The sequence below is a fragment of the Ictalurus furcatus genome, chromosome 18, assembly GCF_023375685.1.
Source record: "Ictalurus furcatus strain D&B chromosome 18, Billie_1.0, whole genome shotgun sequence".
Lineage (NCBI taxonomy): Eukaryota > Metazoa > Chordata > Actinopteri > Siluriformes > Ictaluridae > Ictalurus > Ictalurus furcatus.
In genome coordinates, this window is record NC_071272.1 from 3754704 (window position 1) to 3779436 (window position 24733).

A 24733-nucleotide genomic window follows, 5' to 3' on the forward strand; every position below is an offset into this window, starting at 1 on the left:
GTTAAGGGAACGATGGTTTAACAGTAACAGGGAAGTTGTGGCTTTAATGTTTAAGGCTACTGATTGGAAGGTCTTAAGTTCAAATCCCAGCACCACAAGCTGCCACTCTTGGGCTCTTGAACAAGACCCTTAACCTTCAACTGCTAAGTTGTATCCTGTCGCAACTGTATGATAAAAGAATCCAATGTAAATGTAACTAACTTGTCTGTGAGACATTCCACAGCATTAAACATAACTATAAATGAATTAAAAGCACGGTGTGTCATATATTATTAAAGTGTTAGCAGGTTGTTGGCAAATTGCTTTTTGTATAAGAGGAATAAAACAATTCGGGATGTACTAGGTCATTGATTATTCTCTACAACAGCATGCCCCATTGTGTTTTATTCCAGACCACCTACATGATGACATAAAACAGCCATCAAACAAAGCCAAGGAAACCAGTTTCAAGATGCAACTTGATATGCCAAGTAACTAGAAAAGCCCTTTGTCTAGATGGGAAAATCTTTTAAAGCAGGACACATTACAACCAAATAATAAACCAGGCGCCAGTTCACCAGTATCAGTGCTCAAATGGTGTATCACAACACTCTGAAAGCACAATCCACAACTCACCATACTAACAGGCCCAACAATGCCTCTCACCAACAGGAAGCCAATGGCTGCCGACAAAAAAAAATTAAAAAAAAATCAATCCTCATTGCTCTTGACCAGAAAGGAAAGGAAGTCACTTGAGGTTTGTGCGCCACACAAAGCCCTGATCTCTTCATACTCATTTTCTGAACGTAAAACCCCACACTGAATTCTGGGTTTATGAAATCATCGTGGTTCTCCAATCCCAAACTTGAGAGTGTGATAACAGAGATTACATCATGAAAGTAAACGGTGAATGAATTCATGATTCAAATGGATCACATTTGGCCACATTTACACTAAGCAGCATGGCTGACTCCACACTCACCAATGAAATTGAATAAACTGAGAGTGTACACAGTGGTGTTTTTCCACCTCGCACTCATTGCTCCCAGGATAGGCTCTGGGTCCACTACGAACCCAGATCAGGTTAAAGCAGTTAGTAAACATGAATGAAGAAATATTCTTCAGATGAAACACCAGCATAAAGCATTGAAGCAGAAACAGGCTGCAGCCAGAGAATAAAATAGGGCGAGTGTGGGGCGCCCTCTACAGCCCAAGTAGTGCTGGTTCTCCATATAACACAAACAACATGGTTCTTTAGATTTGCAGCACATGGGGATGTCAAACTGAGAATGTATCCTACTTAAATAAATTCCTTCAAATTCTTAGCATAAAATCAGGCCACAAATTTTTATTAATTCATTTTTTTTTTTTAAATCTCAGTCCACTAAAGTTACACTGATCACGTGATACTGCTAGATAATGAAACTGAACTTTCACTCACTCACTGATAATTACAGTAGATATAGCAGTTAAATCATGACTGTCCTAGCTACTCTGTTGTGCATTGTTTGTTTGATATTTAAATGTAAGACTAACATAGACAAAATTAAACGTTCGGTTAGTGTTGGTATTAATACTGTTTACAATCTCAGTATGTTGAAATATGTTCCACACATACACACCACTGAAAGCAGCAGATATTAATATTCCATAGCAACATTTTTAAAAGACTCGTTTCAGCTCCGTTGGGAGATTTCTATTTATTTATTTATATATAATCATTCAACACATAAACAGGGTTATTGTTATGGCAATAACGTAGCACCAGAAGCCGGAGAGTACAATGCCCCGGAACGAGCATAACACAAGTATCTTCATAGACACACAGTTTAAACTGAATACGTTACCGGTTCCTGGGCAAACTGTATTATTTTCCTAAACAGCGCTTTACAATTCAACGATAGTACACATAGTTAACGACTTTAAGACCAGTAAAATAAGGTGGAGTGTTTGAAATAACTCCTGCATTTTCAAAGATGTAAAAGAAGGAATCCAACCGGAATAAATCATCACAATGACACGAGACTTTAAGATGTTCATCAATGCGTACGAAACGCGCATTCAAATAAACCCGTTTGTATGACTGCGACCTACAAACCCTCGTTTTTTGTTTTGTTTTTCTGCTTCAAAGAGCTGTATTTTACTGGCCTACCTATGAAACATGTTGTTGCATCCCAAAATCAGAAGAAGGACTGTTGTTAAAAAGACGTGTCTTACGTTTAAAGAGTTTGTAATCCCGCGTCTCCACCTAATCCCGGGCGAATGTGTAGCATGCTTTAAAGCTTTTTGTGCCTATGTAGGAATTAGAGGATTTGTCTTCTTCTGTGAGTTTACGGCGCGTCGCAAACTAAATGCGCAGAGCGCCACCTTTACAATGGAGTTGTATCCTTCAGCGTGCTCTCCAGCTACCAGTGCAGTTGATAGAAATCAGTCTGGATACGAATATAACAGTGTTCCATTAACAATAGTTAATATATTCACGAATAACAATATTATTATGAGCAAACTTTGCTTAAATTTGTAATCTAGAGTTAAACTAAAGCCTAGTGGAATTAGCCTACTTCAGTGTGTTCATGAATACAATAGTAACAATACAATAGTAACAACAGTAACAATTTGCCAAGTAAAAATAGATTAATTGTTGCCTGAAAAAAAAAATACACAGAGAGTGCTTTTTCACACCAAAAAATTGGTTAAGAAATTTCTAACTAGTTAATTACACTATTTAGGCTTTTGTTGTTATTATTGTGTATTACTGTTACGTGTCGAGAATAACAAAATGGTAGCGTCTAGCATCCTTATGTGTTGTTTGGTTTGTTCTCTAGAAAAGAAAAGAAAAAAAAACTTAACGTTTCCAAGTGGGGTTATAACAAGTTTCATTTAGAAAGATAGAACCGCAACCATTCAAAGCACCTTAAAAATATATATATGAACCATGTAGTGTAGCACCTGAGATGAATCTTCCCCAACTGCCACTAATGTTATGTAAATATCAGAGAAGCCACTGCTTCTAACCTGATCACGTCACATGATTGTCTGCACCTGTTTTCTCTAATCAGTCACTCATCACTGTTGTTCTGTATAAACCTCGTTCTGTCACAGCCTCACTGCGAAGTTATTGCCCAGGTTCCCTCGTGTTCTGTCATTACCAAGGCGTTGTTGTTGTTGCTCTTCGCTTCCTGGTTTCAATCTTCTAACAGCTCACATTCTGTCAAAAAGTCAATAGGTTAAAAAATAATAATAATATAATAATAATAATAATAATAAACTCACTAAAGCGGTCTAGAAAGTCACCAAGCGACAAAACTAGTGACTTTTTAGACTGCTTTAGTGAATATTTAAAAAAAAAAAGAGCCTAGCGACAAATATTGAATGGTACGGAAAGCAAAAAATAGCCATAGAGTGATAAAACATCACATTGTTGCCAGTTCTTTTAATTGGATTGTTGCTAATACATGCTTAAAAAGCTGCAGAACTGCCGCTCTCTGGATATTTTTAGTTTTTCGCACCGTTCTGTGTAAACACTAGAAGCTGCGTGAAAATCACAGGAGATCAGTAGTTTCTGAAATACTCAACCAGTCACTGAGATCACATTTTCCCCCGTTCTGATGTTTGATATGAATATAAACTAAAGCTCTTGAACTGTATCTGCGTGATTGTATATACTGTACTGCTTCTACATGATTGGCTGATTGGATAATTGCTTGAATGACAGTCCGTACAGGAGGTTTTTTTTTTGTGACTGTTGTGGCCAAAAATGCTTGATTTTGCTGTGGATTTTTTTGTTTTTTTGTGCTTTTTTTGCGGAAAACTACTTGAATTGGAGAAATTGCAATGGCACGACATTGATTCGCACAGTCTTTCGTAGTGATGTTTGTGGGTAAATGAGGCCTTTTAGTTTTACTCATGTTTGATGCATGTGAATCGAAGAGGGCTGTGACTGAATGCGCGTTGTGACGATGTCACATGACACGTCTCGGCCCAAATCTGTGGAAAGTCTGGGGCAATTTTAAAAAATTGCAAGCTTCTCAGAATATCGTGGAGTTTGCTTGATTTTGAGTTAATTTCTGCAATCGCAGAATCGTAAAATCCTGGAGGGACTGGTGCGCAAGTGTTCCTATTAATGTGGCTAGTGAGTGTACAGTATATTAAACAGAAGGGGAAATAAAAAGCTTTTTAACAGTAATCTTAATTGCCATGTTTATAGGGTTAGAGGGAAAAATGCATGCTGCTGTAAATGTTTTTATGATATGAGGAAACTTTAGATGATTCAATGATTAGTGTACAATTCAAGTATTATGAAAAGCACATGCTATAATCACGTGACATATACTGGGTTTATTAATACTTAATAACACTAAGACTTGCAGAGTATAATTACACTGGTGGTTCTCAGTCAAGTGGATTCTTTAACAGAAAAAAATAGCCTCCACTCTCATTAACACATGGATCAGTGAAGATTTCAATCTGGCATCATTATCTATAAATAATTGATTCAATCTAGAAATAGACTGGAGCAACTTCATTTTTCAAGAACAATTCTTTCCCCACTTGTCACATGTGTCTGCCGTAAAAACAAAGCGATCCTTTTTGGCTAATATTCAGGGAATTTTGGAACAGTGCTGCTTGTATAAATTACAGACTATTGATTGGTGGGGTGAGCACGGTGGCTTAGTGTTCGCACGTTTGGCTTGCACCTCCGGGGTTGGGGGCTCGAATCCCGCGTCTGCCCTGTATGTGTGGAGCTTGCATGTTCTCCCTGTGCTTCGGGGGTTTCCTAAAGGTACTCCAGTTTCCTCCGCCAGTCCAAAGACATGCGTTGTAGTCTGATTGTTATTTCCAAACTGTCCGTTGTGTGTGAATGGGTGTGCGATTGTGCCCTGCAATGGGGTTGGCACCCTGTCCAGGGTGTCCCCTGGAATAGGCTCCAGGCTCCCCTGCAACCTTGTGTAAGATAAGTGGTATGGCTGGAGGGATGATTGGTGTGGACAAATCGGTAGCCTGAGTGGCAGACACGAGCAGATTTTAAGTCTGGAGAAGAATGAAAAAACATACGCTTTCTTGATCTTCGCAAAAGTTTTCATTTGGTATGTTGCTACGTTTAAACTTAATGCTCTTCAGTGGCGTGACACCCCCCGATGCTGTAACCATATCTCAAGCTCCTTGTTCTGAATCTCACCACCAGCTGCACTACACACATAAGCCAAGAGGAAAACTTTTTGACTGTAGAACATTTTTTACTAGGTGGATTAATTAGCATGAACAGATAATAGATGATATTTCCAGAATCAGGAGCATGCTGGAATGTGGAACCAATGCGAAAACTAAGCACAAAGGGCCATAAAGGGGTGTACTTGGTATGCAAAAGTGTCAGAGTAGGTGGTACGTGTCAAAGTGACATCTACATGAATGCCAGGACCCAAGGTTTCCCAGCAGAACATTGCCCAGAGCATCACACTGCCTCTGCCGACTTGCCTTCTTCCCATAGTGCATCCTGGTGCCATCTCTTCCCCGGGTAAGCGACACACACACACGTCCGTCCACATGATGTAAAACAAAACGTGATTCATCAGACCAGGCTACCTTCTTCCATTGCTCCATCGTCCAGTTCTGATGCGCACGTGCCCATTGTAGGCGCTTTCAGCGGTGGACAGGGGTCAACATGGGCACGCTGAGCGGTCTGCAGATATGCAGCAAGCTGTGATGCACTGTGTGTTCTGACACCTTTCTATCATATCTAGCCTTCAAATTTTCAGCAATTTGTGCTACAGTAGCTCTTCTGTGGGATTAGACCAGATGAGCTAGCCTTCATTCCCCATGCACATCAATGAGTGCCCATGACCCTGTCTCCTTCACTGGTCGTTCTTCCTTGGACCTCTACCGGTAGGTACTAACCACTGCATATCGGGAACACCCACCGAGACCTGCCTTTTTGGAGACGCGCTTGTCAAAGTCGCTCAGATCCTTAAGCTTTTTTCCTGCTTCCAGCACATCAACTTTGAGAACTGACTTCACATGCTGCCTAATATCTCCCACCCCATGACAGGTGCCAGAATAACAAGATAAACAATGTTATTCACTTAACCTGTCAGTGGTTTTAATGTTATGGCTGATCGGTGTATGTTAGCTAACACTTTTTACCGTAGTCAGTTGGGTTTCTGAGCAACCAAAACATGGGATTGAGCAAGAACACTTGAGCTCTGACTTGCCCAAGGGGCTAGCTAATGATTTTGCGATTTATCCAACCTTTGGAGTTTTCTTGCTTGATGGATTTGCTGCGCAAGATGGAGTAAAGCTTTTAAATTTGGAATCCAGTTCTACGAATCTTTATTAAAACCTCGAAATAAAGACCCAAGACACAACACAAGCAGTTGTAAAGCGATAGAGACTGATGAGATTTTATTAGTACAGTGTACTAATAAACAAAACTAATTTGAATTTGTTTTTTAAATACGACATTGATCCACAGTGGTGCTACTGCTAACAAGGATCAGATGACAACACCGCTCAAAAGATCGCAACACACACATAATTATACAGAGCAATAGAAAAATACAAAATTAGAGACCATGTCAACGTGGGTGGGGGGGGGGGGGGGGGCGTGGGGGGGTGGGTTTGGAACCACATGACAAATAAAGAACATAATAAAGCTGTTGAATCTTTGGTGATGGGAAAAGTAAAGCAGGAGGGACAAGGCATTTTAAAACCGGAACAACTTTTAACACATTTTAAGACCCAGGATGTATTCGGTCAACAAATGTACAGGATTCAATTGTGAAATAAACAATATTATACCACAGTGCTGTTAAGTTCTCAAAAGTTCAGCTGCATGGTTGATATTTTTATCATTTCTATAGTAACTAATTCACAGGGACGTGATGTCACGTGTCTCGTTGTTGAAATGCTGAGAAGATGTTTCGTGTCAACGCTTTGTAACTTGTCGTTTTGCGTAATGGACTTTGGGCTTTCTTGACAACCTGAGAAGCTGTTTTGTTTTTTTTTGTTCTTCTTGTTGTTTGTTTTTTTTGTTTGTTTGTTTGTCTTATTAACTTTAACAGAAAGAAAAAAGAGGCGCTGGTGATGGAAATAATAATAAAAAAAATTGAACTGTTGGGAAAATTGCGAACAGTTGGGCGGAATAAAAGACTTCGGGTGTCCTGTTTTTGGAAAACGATCAACTTCTGGGCTGAACTCCAGTTCAGGTCTCGTTCATTTTATATTTTTATTTTCCTATAACAGCACACCCCCATTGTGTTTTGTTTCTTACTGAAAGAATGGATACTGACATATTTCTGCATGTGCCACAGTTAACTATTTCTAGATTTTAAGGCATGCTGAAAGCACTCAGCATTATATAGTTTGATGAGTAATATGGAGTTGGATGACATTTTGTCTGGTTTGCTACATCAGGCAATGTAGAGTTTAGTATGGAAACGGAAGAACTGTCAGATGTTCTAGCATAGTGGAGCTTATGGAGCACCATTTTGATTTGAGTCCGTTCTCTACAAATCTAAAATGTTCCGTGTTTTTTTTTGTTGTGGTTTTTTATTTATTTATTTATTTATTTATATTTTTTTACATGACCTTCATGTCTTAGAGGTCTTGTAAGCTTTCAAAACTTAAAATGAGGCATTCAATACTTGCAATAGAAACAGACTGGTCTCTAGAATTTAGTCCTTTTAAAAACATTGAAAACTATTAAACTTTTCCCATATATTATCTCTTTCCCATTGTTTTACCAACCCTTGTATTTAATTCCATAACCATATCATAATCCTTTATTTGATTACAATCTGAGGAGATGCTGGATTGTAACACAGTGATTCGCTGAGAAAGATGATCAATGAACAAAACCTCATTTCAAAGGTGAGCATTCCCCTTACACCATCAAATGTTTTCTCACAGTACTGAAAAGTAATATACATAGAAAAAAAAAATGAGAGGAGTGGACAATCTTTCTTGCAGTCTCTTTTGTTTGATCCAAAAATATAAATCGAGTAGTAGTGGTTAACACTCTTGTCTGAATATTTGAAAGAAAACCAGAAGAAGGGTTGCTATAATGGCTGAAAAAATCACAGTAAATTTAATCTACAACTGATAGTACATTCAGGGCTTGAAGGATGACACACACACACACACACACACACACACACACACACACACACACACAGTCGAATTCTATTTAAAAAAAGTGCTATTTTGTGCTTCAATTTAAAGAAAAAAAAAACAGTTTAAGGGTCTGAAGGATTAATAAAATTTGTTAAAATACTGGAAAAACACCATCAGAGTTTTACACAGCAATCACAGGATAAGGCCTCAACTGAGAATTCATGTTAAAACTCCATCAATTGTGAATGAATTAAAAATAATCAGACAAATAAAACATTCCCGTATATCCTGGGTTCACTTCGAATTACAAATTTACGAACACTGGCATTTCATTCCAGCTAAAGAAACACTTTCTGCTTTATCCCAGACGCTCATTAAATTTTTGAATGCATGCAGGAACTCATGACGCACCGCACCTATGAAATGGCGAGGGGAATTTATATATTATATTATAATATATATATATATATATATATATATATATATATATATATATATATATAAGGTGGTCTGAACATCATAGAGTCTTTGTAAAGAAATGACATTTCATTCGAAATTTCTTTTACAGCAATATTTTCATTCAATTTAAATAGAATAAATTTAAAATTCATCACATACTACATAATCAAATCTCAATGTAATAACATCTAAAGGGGTAAGAAAAGGCTTCGTAAACTCACCAAGAAGCAAAATATGCATGTAGTCGTTGTGCAGCAGAGGTACCAACATTACTAACAAGCCAATCCTAACAAGTTTTACCACAAATCTTCCATTTCAGTGGAAGAGGCGAGGCGGATCTGTTTTTTTGTTTGTTTTTTTAACTCAGATGTGTGCTAAGAAACTGCTGAGTTTCTATTGGCTCATGAATTCGTAAATCAGAATTCACGTAGATAAAGTCAGAGTGAAGTGAAGGTAATCCCTACCAGTAGGAAATGCACACAATGCCCCGCCTCACCAAGTGCTTTCAACAGCCTCGTTTCTAGAACAATCCTTGCTTGGTGCAATACATGTGGTATTAATGTGGGCTGTCACATCACCCAACATGTTTAAAAATTCAATTATACTGAGGTTTGGGAATACTAGTTTCTTCATGATTTGCATGAAATAAATCACTAAATAAACATTTAGTGAGTGCTGTTGCTGTGGTAACGGTTAAACCATAGATGTTGGCACCTCTGATGCGGGGTTTCAATGTAACATGTGCTTCTTCTATTTCGTCCAGCCAAATGCCTTTAATGCCAATTAGAGAAAGCTACATTTCATATAATTTTGGAACATATATTCAGTAACCAGACAAATTTCAGAATCTAACCAGAATGCAAGCTTTAATAAAAAGCCGGATCTTTCTCGAACTGTGCTGATAAAAATCGAATCGGGACGCCTTCAACGCCATTCCAGCCGCAGACTGACACTGCAAAGGCCTGAGGAAATGTTCACAGATCAGCATCAGAGTGACCACAGTTCTTTCAAAACCAGCCTGTGTTTTGGGACAAGCGTCGCAGAAGGCCAGCCTTGGCTAACAAACACACATCCTGTGTATATCGTTGGTCACTGCATCACAGATGCAGCTTTATCAACCTGTAGTAGTTCAGGAGTCTTACCATGATTAGGCACTGATCCAGAGAAGCCTTTCTCCACACCATGGAGCGAGGAATATCGTTTATATAAATCAAGTGAAAAGACAAGATCCCTTTAAATACGTTTGGTCATATTTGGGGAGGACGGTAATGCCTGGAGTGTCCAGCAGGGGAAGTTGCAGATTTACTGACAGGCATCTTCCAGTGTTGTCATCTACGTCATGCTGGTGTTGAAGCTGGAGTTGGTACTGCTGCAGCTTTCCTCATAAGTGGGAGGTGGTTCTGGGAATGAAAGGGAAGATAAAAGTAATAACTCACTTCTAGGAAACCCAGAAATGTCTAATAGCTGGAGGTGCGCTATAACGTTAAATCCATTTCACCCTTTACTCGAGGATGTTCATTAATTTGGACGATTGGCGAAATGTCTTCAGGATTAGACAAATCAATAGGAACTACTCTGGAGACCACATATCCGGCTTTCTCTGATGTGCGCGTTTATCTTAAGTACGATTTGAGCAGTAGATTTACCAGAAGAGGTTTGGTAATGTAATTTCTAAGATTTTATTGGCTGATTCGAACAGGATCAAGTATCTGTCTAATTTGCTCAGGTCGTAATTAGCCTGAGATACACGTCAACATTATGCGACAGGCACAATATCAACAAATATCAATATATCTATCAATAAATATCAATGACAGCACAGTTCAGTTATTACATTTCAGGTTGAACAGAGCCATTACTACTGAGGGAGTTTTTTTTTTTTTACTTGCCTCTTTAGATAATATCACATATGCCACCCTTGAATTCTCGATTCTGATAGGTCAGAAAGTGTCGATTCATTTTCTATAACAGGAGCTCTGAGAGTTTTTCCAGCTGCACGTCAAATCACAAGTTTATATTAATGTGCTTGCTCTACAACGGGCTGTTGTTTAACAAAGCAAAATCGTTGATATGGTGATGATAAGTTTTCTGAAAGGAAACATTTACCAGACTTTTATGGATGGAGTCTACAGTGTCAGCGATTTTTAACAGTCAGCAGGTTTTCCACCACGGAAGAGTCTTTAGAACTGAAGGGTTATGGATATTTCCTACATGCCATTTTATAGTTCGTAAAAGACGACATAATGTTAATTAAATCACACCAGTGGAAAACGAACGCACCATTATTTTTCTTTTTATTCATTTCTTTTTTTTTTATGTCTTCAGCATGTAAATCAGGTCAACAGAGTAATGTCACTCACCATGCGGATAGTCCCAGCTGCTGTACTCCGGAGGCAGAATGAGAGGGCAGGTAGTGGGCATAGGCGTGGCATTACCGTCAGTGAAAAAGGGAATGGTGGCCCCCGTGGAGACACAGAAAAGAGGCGCCGAGCTCTCGCATGACTGGCCCTGCTGACCCTGAGGAAGGGCTTGGGCCGGAGCGTGACTGAACGCCCCAGGGGACATGGGAATGGCCTGGCCTGAATGGTCCTGCTGGGAGTGACTCTTGGTAGGAATTTCCTCGCTGCTTAGTGCTCCTGCGCCCAGCACCTCGTCCTCGTCGTCCTCAGCTGGGGGCGCACTTGGTACCACTAGTCCAGGGCTAAGGCTCGGCATGGTGGGCATCGCAGCACCGTGCTGGAGAGGGGTTGGTGGAGGCGGTCTTGTTGGGGTCAAGTTGACAGCGATGTTTCCAATGTAGATGGGCAGAGTGACCAGCGTCTCAGGAGATTTTAGTGAAACCTTTTAGAATGAAAGAAAAAACAAGAAAGAGCGAGTTACTGTATAGTGAAAGCTCAAGTTCGGTCAGAATACGAGTCAGACAGAAAGCATATCTGATTTGTGGAGAAAATATGTTCTGCAGTTTGAACAATACGCTGGATTTTTTCCAATTGGAAAACTGTTACTCAGTTCATTTGCATATTCATTCCAAATTGTATATTCATTAAAGCAAGCATGGAAAACTGGTCTATATAGCCTTTTTAATAAGATACAATCCTCCATTGATCCTGTAGATCTTTTGCAGGAACATAAGCCAAGGCAAGATGGCTAAAAAGTGCATAAAAATGATTTCAATTGGGTGAAATAGATTTATAGTTCTTCCAATCATCTCACGGTCACACAAATCAGAAGGACCAGTGTGTCTTGCTTTGACAAAAAGGTTATGTGTATTTTTTCCAAAATGTTTTTGAGGTGTGAGGAACGGCTTGCACCTACCTGGATAAAGTACTCGATGTCTATGAGGTTGCAGCCAGCTAGGCCAGACTGAGGGAGAGGAGGAACGATGATCTGCTCCTTCCATTCTGCATGTTTCCCTCCTTTGACGCCTGCCCCCTCTACCTCCGCTATGGTCCGCAAATCAAACAGCGGCCGCTTCATCTTATAGGTCACTTTCTGCATGTGGGGGGGACGGGGGTGGTTGGGTTTGGCAAAAAACAAAGCTATTTGGAAAGGAACTTGAAGAGACCCTACACACAGATATGTCTCGAAGAGGCATCCTCAAGATGAAACCGAACTGAAATATCAGACAGCATGTTTGCCCACCTGTATGAGACTAGCCAGGACATAGCCTGTGTCTTTTCCTGATTTGTTGTGGATCTCTGTAGAGAGTTTGATGATTTGGCCTGGCGTGTATCCTCTCAGGTCACTGTGAGCTCTCAGCATGAGCGTCCCCGTCTTCACCAGTAAGTAGGTGAACTTCTTAGTTGTCACTGCACTACTTGGTTGCTGGCAGAAGAAATCATTTATAAGAACTGTGACTCAACTTAAACAAACTATCATTCCTGGCTTGGCTTTGACAATGTATAGCCATTAAGTACAGGCTTCCATAAGTATTCGCTCCTCTTGAACGTTTCCACATTTTGTAGTGATTTGTTGGTTGCTTCTTTCTAATGCCCTCTTTAAAGCCTCAGCCTACTTCGACAACGAGATGAAGCCACCTTCGTGAGCTTACAAACTCCCCCGCAAGTTTATATTGGCAATCAAGTTCATTTTCTCCAGCACTGCCAATGGTGCTGTCAAAAGGTCATCCGTTTTTCCTTGACTACAGGAAGAAGACTGCAAACTGACAAGAAGAAGAAAACATTACGGTGAGGTTTCGGAAGTACATGATGGAAAAGCGACGATGGAGTTTAGCATGTTGGCGAAATCTACGATGCTTGGAACGGACCTGTCTAGTTTGTAACAACCAGTCACAGGCTTTATTGCAAACCATGTTCTTCGACAAAGTTTGCGCAGCTGCCATGTGCATGAAACAGTGAGCAAAGCCTTCAAACAATGTTCATTTGCTCGGCAATTAAATCACATTGTTCACGGAAACCAGCCGAACGTGTTCTCCACGTGAAAAATATGAGGACACTAGTCATTAGTGGGTGGCCTTGTCGTTCCATTTTTTTCAACTAATGGATACAATGGTGCATTGTGGGACGTTAAAAATCTAGGATTTGTTTCATAACCAAAGCCTGATCGATACATTTCCAGAACTTTTGTCCTGAATTGTTCTTTCTCATGATGCTGTTTGCTTAAGCATGTTCTCTTACAAACTTTGGAGTCTTCCAGGAACAGGTGTGTTTATATTGTGATCACATGACATGATGAATTATGGGACTTCTAATGGCAAGTGATTGCACCAGAATGATTTCCCAGCAATGGGGTTGAATACAACCACAACTTTGTGAATTTTTCAAACTAGATCCATCCAATTAACTTCCATATTATGGGCTATAGGTTAAAGATTGATGACATATAATTCCAGTTAAACTTCATTTCAGTAACAGATTGCGGTACCAAAAATAAATAAATAAATAAATAATTTTAAGGAGGTGAAGACTTATGCAAGCCACTGTATATAGTCATTTGATTGAAGAACCAAACATGTGTCTTATAGAAAGAAAAAAAAAGAAAACATGTGTCTTTACAAACATGTGATATTATATATATATATATATATATATATATATATATATATACACACACACACACACACACACACACACACACACACTATTTATAACAAGACGTGCTAAGACATGCTCACCTCTATATCAGGCAACTCATTGAGATTCAAGAGATTGAGTAGGTAGAAGGGTCTCTGACACTTGTAGTCCTTAGAGAAGCGTGGTGTGTCTATTACAGCCCTGATTCTGTACATAACCTTTCCGTACGGGCCCTCAAACGAAGTGGGAGCGTGTGCTGAGAAGAGTACAGTTAGTTAATTGGGACATAATTAAAATAAAACACCAAATCAAAAACACTCATTCTCTCCACGGAAAGCACTAACGGCATATGAATGTGACACCAACACAGTCACTGAATACATAAAACTGCTGCCTGAGTCTCTTTTCTGACTTACTGATTTACTGAATAAAAAGAGATGTCTTTTTTACTAAAATGGTGGCTGTAGAAGACTAGGGTCAGACTAGGGCTAATTAGCCAGAGCTCTATATAGCACTGTCACTGGATGAGATCCATGTGATTTAAAAGCTTTTTCCTCCACCAGGGTAGGACAGTGACTAGCAGGGGCTCATTTAGTAGAGCTATTAATGGAAGCAAATGACAGAGACAAACAAGAAGATGAAAAAAAAAAAAAAGGGCACAGAGCACCAAGATCCAACTGAAACAGTGAGGGAAGCCATATTTAATGTGCATGGTTGTCCATTAAGCCAAAATGCCTTTTCTGCCAATATGAACCTAAATAAATAAATAAATAACCCACACAATGTCCACATGGCTTGCTATCTAGATTGGTTTTATCATTATCAGTTATAAAGACTGATAGGATGTTCACAGAACACCGAGAGACCACAGTCCCAAAATAGTCAAGTTGTCATTTTTAGTTGCGTAGGATGTCCCGAAATACACAGGTTGTTATTTTTAGCTTTTGGTTACAATTTAGCTGCACTGTGACATTTTTAGTTACACTGTGACATTACAAATTGAAATGGTCAAGCTCTTATTTTTAAATACATCAAATGGACCAAAATAAACAAGCTGTTATTTTTCGCTACATTGTAGCTGTTATTTTTTAGTTACGTCGTCGCTGTTATTTTTTCGTTACATTGTAGCTGTTCTTTTTAGTTACGTTGCAGCTGTTATTTTTAGTTATGTCGTAGCTGTTGTGAACAAAAAAAAACGATAGAGAGAAAGAGAGAGAAAGGAAAAAGCATGAAAGCACCCTAAATGAATCAAATGGTCTTCACATCAATTATGTCGAATACCCTCCAATACCCTACGAAATGACCAACTTTAATGACTAAAGACCTAGTGGCTTGACTCAATACTATCCAATCAATACACTTGAGCTCAGAAAGGAAGAAAAGAGAAGCAAATAATTACTTATGGCAATGGCATTTAGTCTTTTCCTCTGAAATGACCCGATGCCCAGAGCAAACCCTATAGAAAGGGCTATTGTTGGAACTGGAACCTAAGAGCTGATAATGAGCTAGACACAGAGAGGCACATCAGCCAGAATCCCCATCAAGCCTTCACTTTGACCAAACCTTGCTCGCTGATACTGTCTGACCGTATTTGTTGTTGTTGTTGTATTTTTGGTCAGCTTTATCAGACATCCAGAGATCCCATAAGAATAGAACAAGTGGTAAATTGAGGGTGATTCCATGAATGGCGAGCCACTTGTTTCAGACGGATATAACATTTACAAATACGTATATAAAGTAAACGAAAGACCCACAGCACGCTATAACTACATTAACCCTAACCCTTTAAAATAATAACAATTAGAATGATCTTCTTATTTTTGCATTATTGTGTGAATCCTTTTAACACCTCGTGCTTGGGCCATCCTTTTTCTATTATCCATCGATCCCAGCTGATGAAAAATCATACGTTATAGTTCATGCTCACTCAACCCTGTTACTTGAACACATTCACCCCTATGAAATATTTGGAAGTCGTTACACAGCGTTCAGCAGAAAGCTGCATCATCCATATTTCCTGAAGATCATGGGAAGCAGAAAAGTGAGTTCTCTCATTCTTCGTTTTTTTCCCCCTCTGTATTCAGTGATATTGGGATGTTGACTGATGAGGTCACTTTGAAAGTGCAACCCTGCTATCTAAATTACAGACTGAAAGTAAATTATTCATTAAAAATGACTTTTAAGTAAATCATTACAATGTCCTTAATGCCCTCATGCTAATTTACCGCATGTTGTGCATTTGCTAATTCTATGCTAGAAAAAAAACTCGACCCAGTTACTTATTTAAGAACAGAATTGTCAGCAGAAATTGTCAGCAAATGAGATTGTAGCCTTGTTGAAACGGGTTAACAGATTTTTTTTTGGAATGGTTCAATGAATGTTTTCTTAGACACAATGTTAATTGAGTCTAAGAATTGGGACAAGAAGAATTGGGACATACTTGTCCATACTGTCACAAAAAACAATTTATGGATTTGTGACAATTATACCAACATTCTGACAGCAGAGGGCACAACATGACACCAGTGAACATTTTATCATCATCCAGACCTTCGGAAACTCTGATTTATTGTTATTGCCCTGATCTGATACGCCCAAGTCGAGTTAACAGGCTTGGTAAGTAGTTGAAGAGGCTTAATTTCCTGTGTTTTAAGAATAATAACAGGATATGAGTTCCAATAAAAACACAGGCTGTGTTTACAATTAGCCCATAATTCCATATGTACTAAATCTACAGAACAAAAGCAACTGACAAAATTAGGTCATACGTGAGATTAGACTTACGGGAACTCTGACACGTAACCTTTATGGAAAGCACCTGTAAGCAAACTACACCCATGATGTCAACAGTAAAGCAGTTAATCCACAGCTATCTGACTGGCCACCCACAAAGTGTTAGCAAACATCTAAACGTGAGGGAATGGCTCGCAGAAATGTTGTAAAAAATCAGATAACATTTTTTTTTTAAATTCTAACTATTGATGTTGACATTAAACGGTGCAATAGTCAATAGTTTTCATTTCTTATTAGTACAAACAATGTGGAAAATTAAGTAGAAATTATTTTTAAAGAATAATAGTTTAAGCCATTGCCTCGGAAGAAATTGGATTGGCCTCTTGTCAGTTTTATAGACACGCCCCCACTGTGAAACGTGATAATGATACCCATCTGATATTGTCCATCCATCCATCCATCCATCCATTTTCTATACCGCTTATCCTTCATGGTCGCGGGGAACCTGGAGCCTATCCCAGGGATCATTGGGAACAAGGTAGGGGTACACCCTGGACAGGGCGCCAATCACATACACTTTCACACACCCATTCATGCACTATGGACACTTTGGACATGCCAATCAGCCTACAATGAATGTCTTTGGACTGGGTGAGGAAACCGGAGTACCCGGAGGAAACCCCCGCAGCACGGGGAGAACATGCAAACTCCACACACACAGGGCAGCGGCAGGAATCGAACCCCCGACCCTGGAGATGTGAGGCGAACGTCAATATTGTTTTCTTTTAAAAAAATTAAATAAATAAAAAGTTTTTTTAACTGAAGCACTTCACAGTTAAAATCTTTTACAAAAAAATCACTTACATTGCAAATAGAAAAAAGTATAAAGTATAAATACTTTATATTTAAGTATAAATAGAATAAAATTCAAAGATATATTTCTTTTCCAAATCCAATTCCAATCTTTTGCTATTTGTTACAGGAAACAATATCCAACCCACCATTCATTTATTTATTTTGCGGCTATCAGCCCTAAACTGAAACGGATCGGACACTGTATCGGATCAGTGCTATCTCTAGTAATATTGTATTATGTCATCTATGTCTATAGCTTGTTTTATGGCGCTTTTCAGACATAAAATGCTTTACAAGGGAATGATAAGGACAATAAAAAGATCATCATAAAAATCAAGTAAGTTAAGAAACAAAATGAGAAAAAAAAAACAATAACAGTAAATCAAAAAGTAAATAAAACAGAATAGTAAATAAAAAAGACCAAATCAAAAAAATATAAATTTAGGCACATGCAAAAAAAAAAAAATGCAGTAGAGCAAAGATGCCTTCAAAAATAATGAAATTACACTGCCCGCCACTAATATTGGCACACTTGGTAAATATGAGCAAAGAAGGCTGTGAAAAACTGTCTTAATTGTTTAACCTTTTGATCTTTTGTTAAAAAAATTCACAAAAATACTCTGCTTTCATTGATCTCAAACAATTGCAAACAAAACACAGGTTTATCACAAAAAAATATCTTTGTTAAATATAGGTGTGCAACGATTATGCAACTCCTATGAATTAATATGAGAACAATATATTTGAAATATATTCCCATTGATATTTTAAAAAAATTATAATTTGTACACCTGGGTGACTAGGAACAGGAAATTGTTCAACCATGACTTCCTGTTCCACAGGGGTATAAATATGAGGCTATACACAGGCCAAATTCCCTTAGTCATTCATAACAATGGGTAAGACCAAGGAATATAGCTGTGATGTGCGGCAAAAGGTTGTCGCACTTGTTTCTTATTTTTGTAGCAAAATCCATTGTTTTGTTTTGTTTTTTTTGTCTGAAAAGTGGTCTCTTATGTATTATGCTGCTTTCTTTACTGACATACAAACATTTTCCTGTAACATTTAATTTTATGCTGGAAAACTAATGTTTGGAAATCTAAAATGTTTTTGTACCGACTAGATAATGTAGAAGTCACAAAATAAAAATCTATAACAAAGTTTGTACTAAAAAAATATGGTGCCTAAGAGTTTCGCACAGTACTGTGTATATATATATATACACACATACACACACACACACACACACACACACACACACATATATACAAGGCTGTATATATATAGAAGGCTGCTTCACAACATTATTTCTGGCTGACTTTGTGCACAGTGGATCTTAGGGAACGATTTAGAACATATGGAGACAGAATCCATGACGTACGATGATGCTAATCCATTCAGTGCTTCAAAAACGTCTAGCCGTGCTTTAAATTCTACTGTGATCTAATCTAATGTTCCCTGGATTGATGTAATAAGTTCTCTTTTGTGTGTAATAAACGATGCGAACAATAGCATGTGTCAACATCGTAAAGGTTTAACCGGTGTCCAACAAATGAAAGAATGCTGAACAAGTAACAATGTGTGGTTTAAAGTAAAACCAGAATCAACGAATACACCCAATTTTCTTACTATAGGTTTTATCTGTGTAGCTAAATTTCCTCATTTGGTCTTAATTGTTTTACCTATAAAAATTGTTTTTGTTTTGTCTTTATTATGCTTAAGGAAGTTTTTGTTCATCCAGGTAATAATGCTTGATATGCAGTTGAATATGTAAAGCAGTGTATCGTTTGTAAATGATCTGACCCGGTACCAGCATGTAGAAAGAAAACAGAAGAGGGCCGAGTATGGATTCCTGTGGAACACCATATATTTTATCATATGCTGTACATCATATATTTTCGAAACATAATCTCCAAGCACGACAAGATCTGTTTATGCTTTGATTTGCAGTGTGATCTCGAATAAGCAGATAGCAACAGAACATAAACAGATGTGTTTGTCCCCTACATTTTGATATGCGTTATGGGTTATCGTTCGTGAACAACCGTTCCGAATTCATCGGATAATTAATTCAGTGGCCTCCCAACAAACTGTCCGAATTCCCATTTATTTAGCTACAGGGAGTCAATCTTAAACAGCCCAACATCTCCTGGTATGCTGAAAGGTCTAAGACATGAGTGACAAACTCCTATCATCAATGGTTGCTGGAATTGGTATATTGGAAGAGGAAGCAGTTTGTAAGAAATGTTCCAGAAAAAAAAAAATCACCTTCCTTTCCTTCCACCTGCACGCACTACACTTAGCCACTCATTCTCAAGAAAGCAGTGACATTCATCAGCTTCTAAACATACTCCAACTTTTTAAACAGGATGTAGCGGGAAGCAAAGGAATGGGACATGTGCTACTAGCAGACCATTTATGAATAATCTTAGACACACTGATCCAGTGAATCATGAAATAACATTAAATCATTACCGAGAGTTTCAAATTGCGTGTATATCCACTAGTGTCATGTGCTCTAAAGGCTAATTAATACAAAGTTGTGTACTGTCTAATTAATTGAAAGCAAAATTAACAGGAACAGTGTGACTCTTGAGCTTACTTGGAATGAGAAACTGAAAAGGGAAGCTGTGCTCTCCAGGTGGTAGGGTTCCTGCAAAACAAAGAGGACAAGAGCGGTAACAACTGGGAAATCAAAGTGTGACTGGCATGTGACTTGATTTCTTGGATTTAAATTTATTTACAATGATTATCTTTTTTTTTTTTTTTTTTAATGTTTCTATCCAGAACAATTTAAAAGTGAAGCAGAATCCAGTCCAACTCCAATGTCTGGGGTTTACGAATTGATTAAATACATTTGTAAACTGTATATAGCACAGGTCAAACGGTTCAAATGTAACATGCACAGTGAGTCAAAATCGACTTTATTTTTCACAGCACATTTTTATTTTCTTTACGTGAGGAATGAAACACGACAGAGTGACTGTTATAGGAAAATAATCACTGAACGGGTGGTCACAAAGTGGAGTTACTGGAGTTACCATGCTGATGTTGATTATTTTCCAAAAACCACACATCCTGAAGAGTTTTATTCCTCTTATAATTCTTTGTAATTTTTCAATAATACACTGTTTTTACTAATTAAAGAATATGTCTTTTTTTTTTTATCAGTTTACGTCCACAAAACAAGGTCCTGTCATAAAAAACCGTACAGTGCACACTCCTCCCTTGTTGGAAAACATACTGACTGTTACAAAGCGCTGACAATGGAGACTCCTTGCATAAATGTTAAAAAAAATGTCTTAGAGAAAGCTTCATCATATCAATGGTTATATGCTCTGCTTTGCTGATAACAGAGCGTCCATACCGCTTCTCCTACACAGGGTCATGGGGTAGCCTGGCCTGGAGCCTATCCCAGGGAACTCGGGGACAAGAAGGCAGGGGACACCCTTGACGGGTTGCCATCCCATGGCAGAGCATAATCGCACACTTATTCAGACATCCGTTCACACACTACGTACAATTTGGAAATGCCGATCGGCCTACAGCGCATGTCTTTGGACCGAGGGAGGAAACCAGAGTACGCGGAGGAAACCCCCGAAGCACAGGGAGAACATGCAAAGTCCATACACACAGGGTAGAATCGGGATTTGAACCCCCAACCCCGGAGGTGCGAGACAAACTCCGAGTATCCATTATGTAGATATAAGTTCCTCAGAAACGAGAACGCATTAGAATCAGAAATATTAACAAAAACCTACGATCAGAGTTATATCAGCTGTTATAGTAAATGACCCCCAAAACCTTCTGTCCAATCAGAATTAAGAATTCAACAGTGCTTGATTAATGTTGTTTATGCCACAGTCTAGTTGAATGCTCTAATCTGATTGGTCATAAGGCTCGCATTATTTTTGTATAGCAGCATGGGTAGTGCCGGCTGTAACAGAACAATAGGTTAATATTAATGTGGTCATTCCACCTGCATGTTGTACCACATCGCATCACATCACATTCCACTGCAGGGAAAGTCTTCAGGACAGAAGACATAACAATGACGAGCTACATTTTTATTGACTTATTAACTTAAACAGAGAGAGAGAGAGAGAAAAAGGAGAGGCTGGTGAGGGAGTAGCTCTTGTTATGACAGGAACTAACTTGTTTCACGGAAGTTTCACAACATTAGATGTAACTATAAATGGATAAAGATGATCAAATAATTATTTTCCTTAAACAGGAAATGCTTTAAATGCTATTTGTAAGCATGTCCTGCCGTGGAACACAGTCATCTTTACTTGAAGAAAATTAGGACACAAGTAGAAGAGAATAGTGCATTTCTTATTTTATTTATTTATAGTCTTTTGCTATACTACATTGTTTTTCCCCAGTAACATATTTCACTAACATCACTCTCACTACTCCTTAAGTAGGGAATGCTGTAGAAATTATATCTGTGTGTGTGCGTGTGGGTTTGTGCGCCCTTGACTTAAACAGGATGTTCAGGTCAAAGTGATCAGACTATGACTAGGCAAGTGAACAGTTCAAGGAAACACACTGCTCAAAAAGGGATGACAAACTCCTTCATCTAGCCCTTCCACATGATCTGAGACTTTCTAAAAGCCGTGATAGAAGCAACAGCTTACGTGCTTAATAGCTACAGTGAACGTGCATGAAAACCCAGCTGGGCAGAGCAGCTCGGAGTTTAGACACGATCGCTGCTGCCTGAGAACGCCGGCGTAAAATCTCGTATTGTTTACATGAAGCTGTCTCACAGACAGGAAGAGGTCTCTTAGAGGAAATGATGAGAAGGAGCGGCTTTCGTCTGAAGTGCTCGGCTCTGAAAATACAGTCACTCGAGTCTGCTCCCAAAGCAAAGGAGAAAAAAAACAACAGGTTTTTATATCAGAATTAATATTCGGTAGTCATGCAAACGATGACATTGTTGTTTCTATCTCTTACTGTAGTAGACATCTCAAAAATCATGTGATTTTAGACTTAAAGAAGAAGACAGCAGTGTGTACAAATGGGGAAAAGTGTCAAAGGGGATGCCGTACTCCAAGTATTAATACAATCAGATGAGACGTAAATGAGGTACACTTGCATTTGGGGACTGAAGATAATTTTTTGAATTTTAACGCGATTTAATTCGACAAGTTTCAGCCATTTAGGAATCCCCTTTTCATAACACATGGACAGTGTGTCAGTGGACTGCTCTCCTTTTGCTACCATGCATCATAAACGCCAGATCTCAGGCCCATTTTGCATTAAGCAGTCAATCTCTTTTAAAAAAGCATTTGAAAATGTTAAATATTTATTAAATAAAAGAAAGAAAGAATAATAATAATAATAATAAATAGACTGACATTATATTACATTTATTTAGCAAACGCTTTTATCCAAAGCGACTTATAAACGAGGAAATACAAGCAATAATAATAATAATAATCATAAGTTAAATAAAATGTTAAAAAGGAATTAAAGATTTAATAACATTTTGTTGTGTTGAATTTCAGTTCAGTCTATTCTATATTAGTCTATTTATCTTGATTTATCACTTCATATTTGTCCATTCCATTCTGTTCCTTTTTTAATCATTTAAGTTTACTACTTGATTGTACAGCAATCTGAAGCTAACACGTATAAAAAAGTGCTACATGCATAAAGTTTATTATTATATTACTAAAACGTACCCTGTTGATATGGCTGTGCTCTAGCCAGCGAACGCATGTTAATGTGTTTCAGATTGCGCTTTTCTTTCTTTTCATCTATGTAGACTTTCTAGTGTACTGAAATGATCCCTGTAACGATGTACCTTGTAGCCTCTGTTAGAACACACAGCTGAACAGTTTTTAATCAGTCACTTGTTAGACCAGTCAATACAGTTTTATATTCATGAGCATTCATCAATTTATTGAGCTAAACCAGACCCCTATTTATCACTGACTTAAATCAACCAGGACTCTGTAATTCACAGAAAGCTACAGAATGGCATCGGTGTGCTTCTTACCCTGTGTTTACAGTAGCACGACAAGTGAGATTTTCTCAATTCTGTGCTAATTAGCTACGACTCGGTAAAGTGACAAATCCAAACAACTCAAATGAATGGCGTATGTGGTGTAAGGTTGTTGTTTTTTTCTTCCGTTTCCCAATTCCCCCTGAGTTATAACTGTGGTTTCATTTAACCTGTCACACACCACCTTTCATTAGATGTTTACAGAGACTAGACCTAGGGCATTATGATGGTGTAATACTGATATTGTGACAAATGATGTCACAGTACATGTTTCTGATGCCGGGAATTGCGGATATCATCAATATTTTTATAACGATGAGAAACTTTGATTCGGGAAAAAATGATTTGGGGTTAAATTTGTACTGAATGTTACAATTTACTATAGATCTTTTTTTATGTTCCTTAATTTTCAGTCTTTCAAACGATTCAATGAATCGTTGAAATGTCTTCAAGTATCGTGTTATGATAATAGTGTCATAACGCCTACCCCTGATGGAGACATTACGATTGAACATAAAGCTTGGACAGAAGAGGCAGAGATTGTCGGTGTCTCTAGTGAGCTAGTAGTGTATCCCGGGTACACTAGGTACAATAGGGTTGGTCTAAGCTAGTGGTTTGGTTGTTTGTTTGGGGGATTTTTTTTGTTTGTTTGCTTTACAATGTCATAAACAATTAGCATAGTATCGAGAAAATCTCAATGTATTGTCGCATAGTCAATTATCTGAAATTACGCACATTTCCTTTACGCACTTTACGCTTTGTTCCTCGCTAGTGTGAATGTATACTAAGGGATTTCACTTGCTAGGACTTTTATTAAATTTCTTTGCCAAATCACACCAGCTAATTTTCTGAATTACTGCTCATCACTTGTTAACATTACAGACATTATCAACTGATACTGGATTACAATCATGACTGACTGGAAACCAGTTTAATATAGTACCTTCAGCTCAAATAAAGCTCTACCTTCAACACACCCAACACACAAGATCATTTTCCCGAAACGGGCCCGTATCTTCAAACCTCTTATGAACATCATGTCTTGAAAATCCAGTCTGGTAGGCTGATACGATCTTTGTGAAAACAATCCTATTAGGGAATGTTGGTGGAAGTGTGTTACCTTAAGTAAGGAATAAAACATGATTGGGCACGTCGATCTAGGATCTATCTGAAGTTGATTTTCATTGAAAGCTTGTCCTGAGGCGTTTTGTTCCTTTTACACCGTAGCATAATTTACTCTCTTTTGAAGACAAAAATATAATAAGACCAAAATGTTATAAGTTGTTAAGAGAGAAAATGCCGCCTCACCGAAAACCTTACCAAAATTACAGGTTTTTAGATTCAATTTATGTGGAGCGTCTGCTATCTGTCAACTCCCTGTGTATGAGGGTGTTAATAGAAACCTTGCAAAAATACTGTCAGAACTGCTGTTATAGAAAATTCATACCACAAGCCTTCCAGAATTTGTATCTCCCGCCCAGTAAACCCATTCAATTAGTAAATTCCACCACTAGGACACCTGCTGATAGTCTTGGAGGTTAACTAATATGTAGAA

General features: G+C 38.3%; 2 protein-coding genes across 2 annotated transcripts in view; both read right to left on the minus strand.

Moving 5' to 3' along the window:
• Nucleotides 1–3309, minus strand: part of ehmt1b (euchromatic histone-lysine N-methyltransferase 1b) — a 38996-nt gene extending 35687 nt beyond the window's left edge. Inside the window, exon 1 of the mRNA XM_053649050.1 lies at nt 2197–3309. The gene's annotated coding sequence lies outside the window, so the exon portion shown is untranslated. The remainder of the gene's footprint in view (nt 1–2196) is intronic.
• Nucleotides 3310–8596: 5287 nt separating this feature from the next.
• Nucleotides 8597–24733, minus strand: part of arrdc1b (arrestin domain containing 1b) — a 46573-nt gene continuing 30436 nt past the window's right edge. The window contains exons 3-8 of the mRNA XM_053648491.1: nt 19771–19821; nt 13682–13836; nt 12190–12372; nt 11863–12039; nt 10908–11388; nt 8597–9947 (exon numbers count right to left, since the gene is read on the minus strand). Coding sequence (XP_053504466.1) covers nt 9880–9947; nt 10908–11388; nt 11863–12039; nt 12190–12372; nt 13682–13836; nt 19771–19821 — 1115 coding nt within the window. The 3' untranslated portion in view covers nt 8597–9879. The remainder of the gene's footprint in view (nt 9948–10907; nt 11389–11862; nt 12040–12189; nt 12373–13681; nt 13837–19770; nt 19822–24733) is intronic.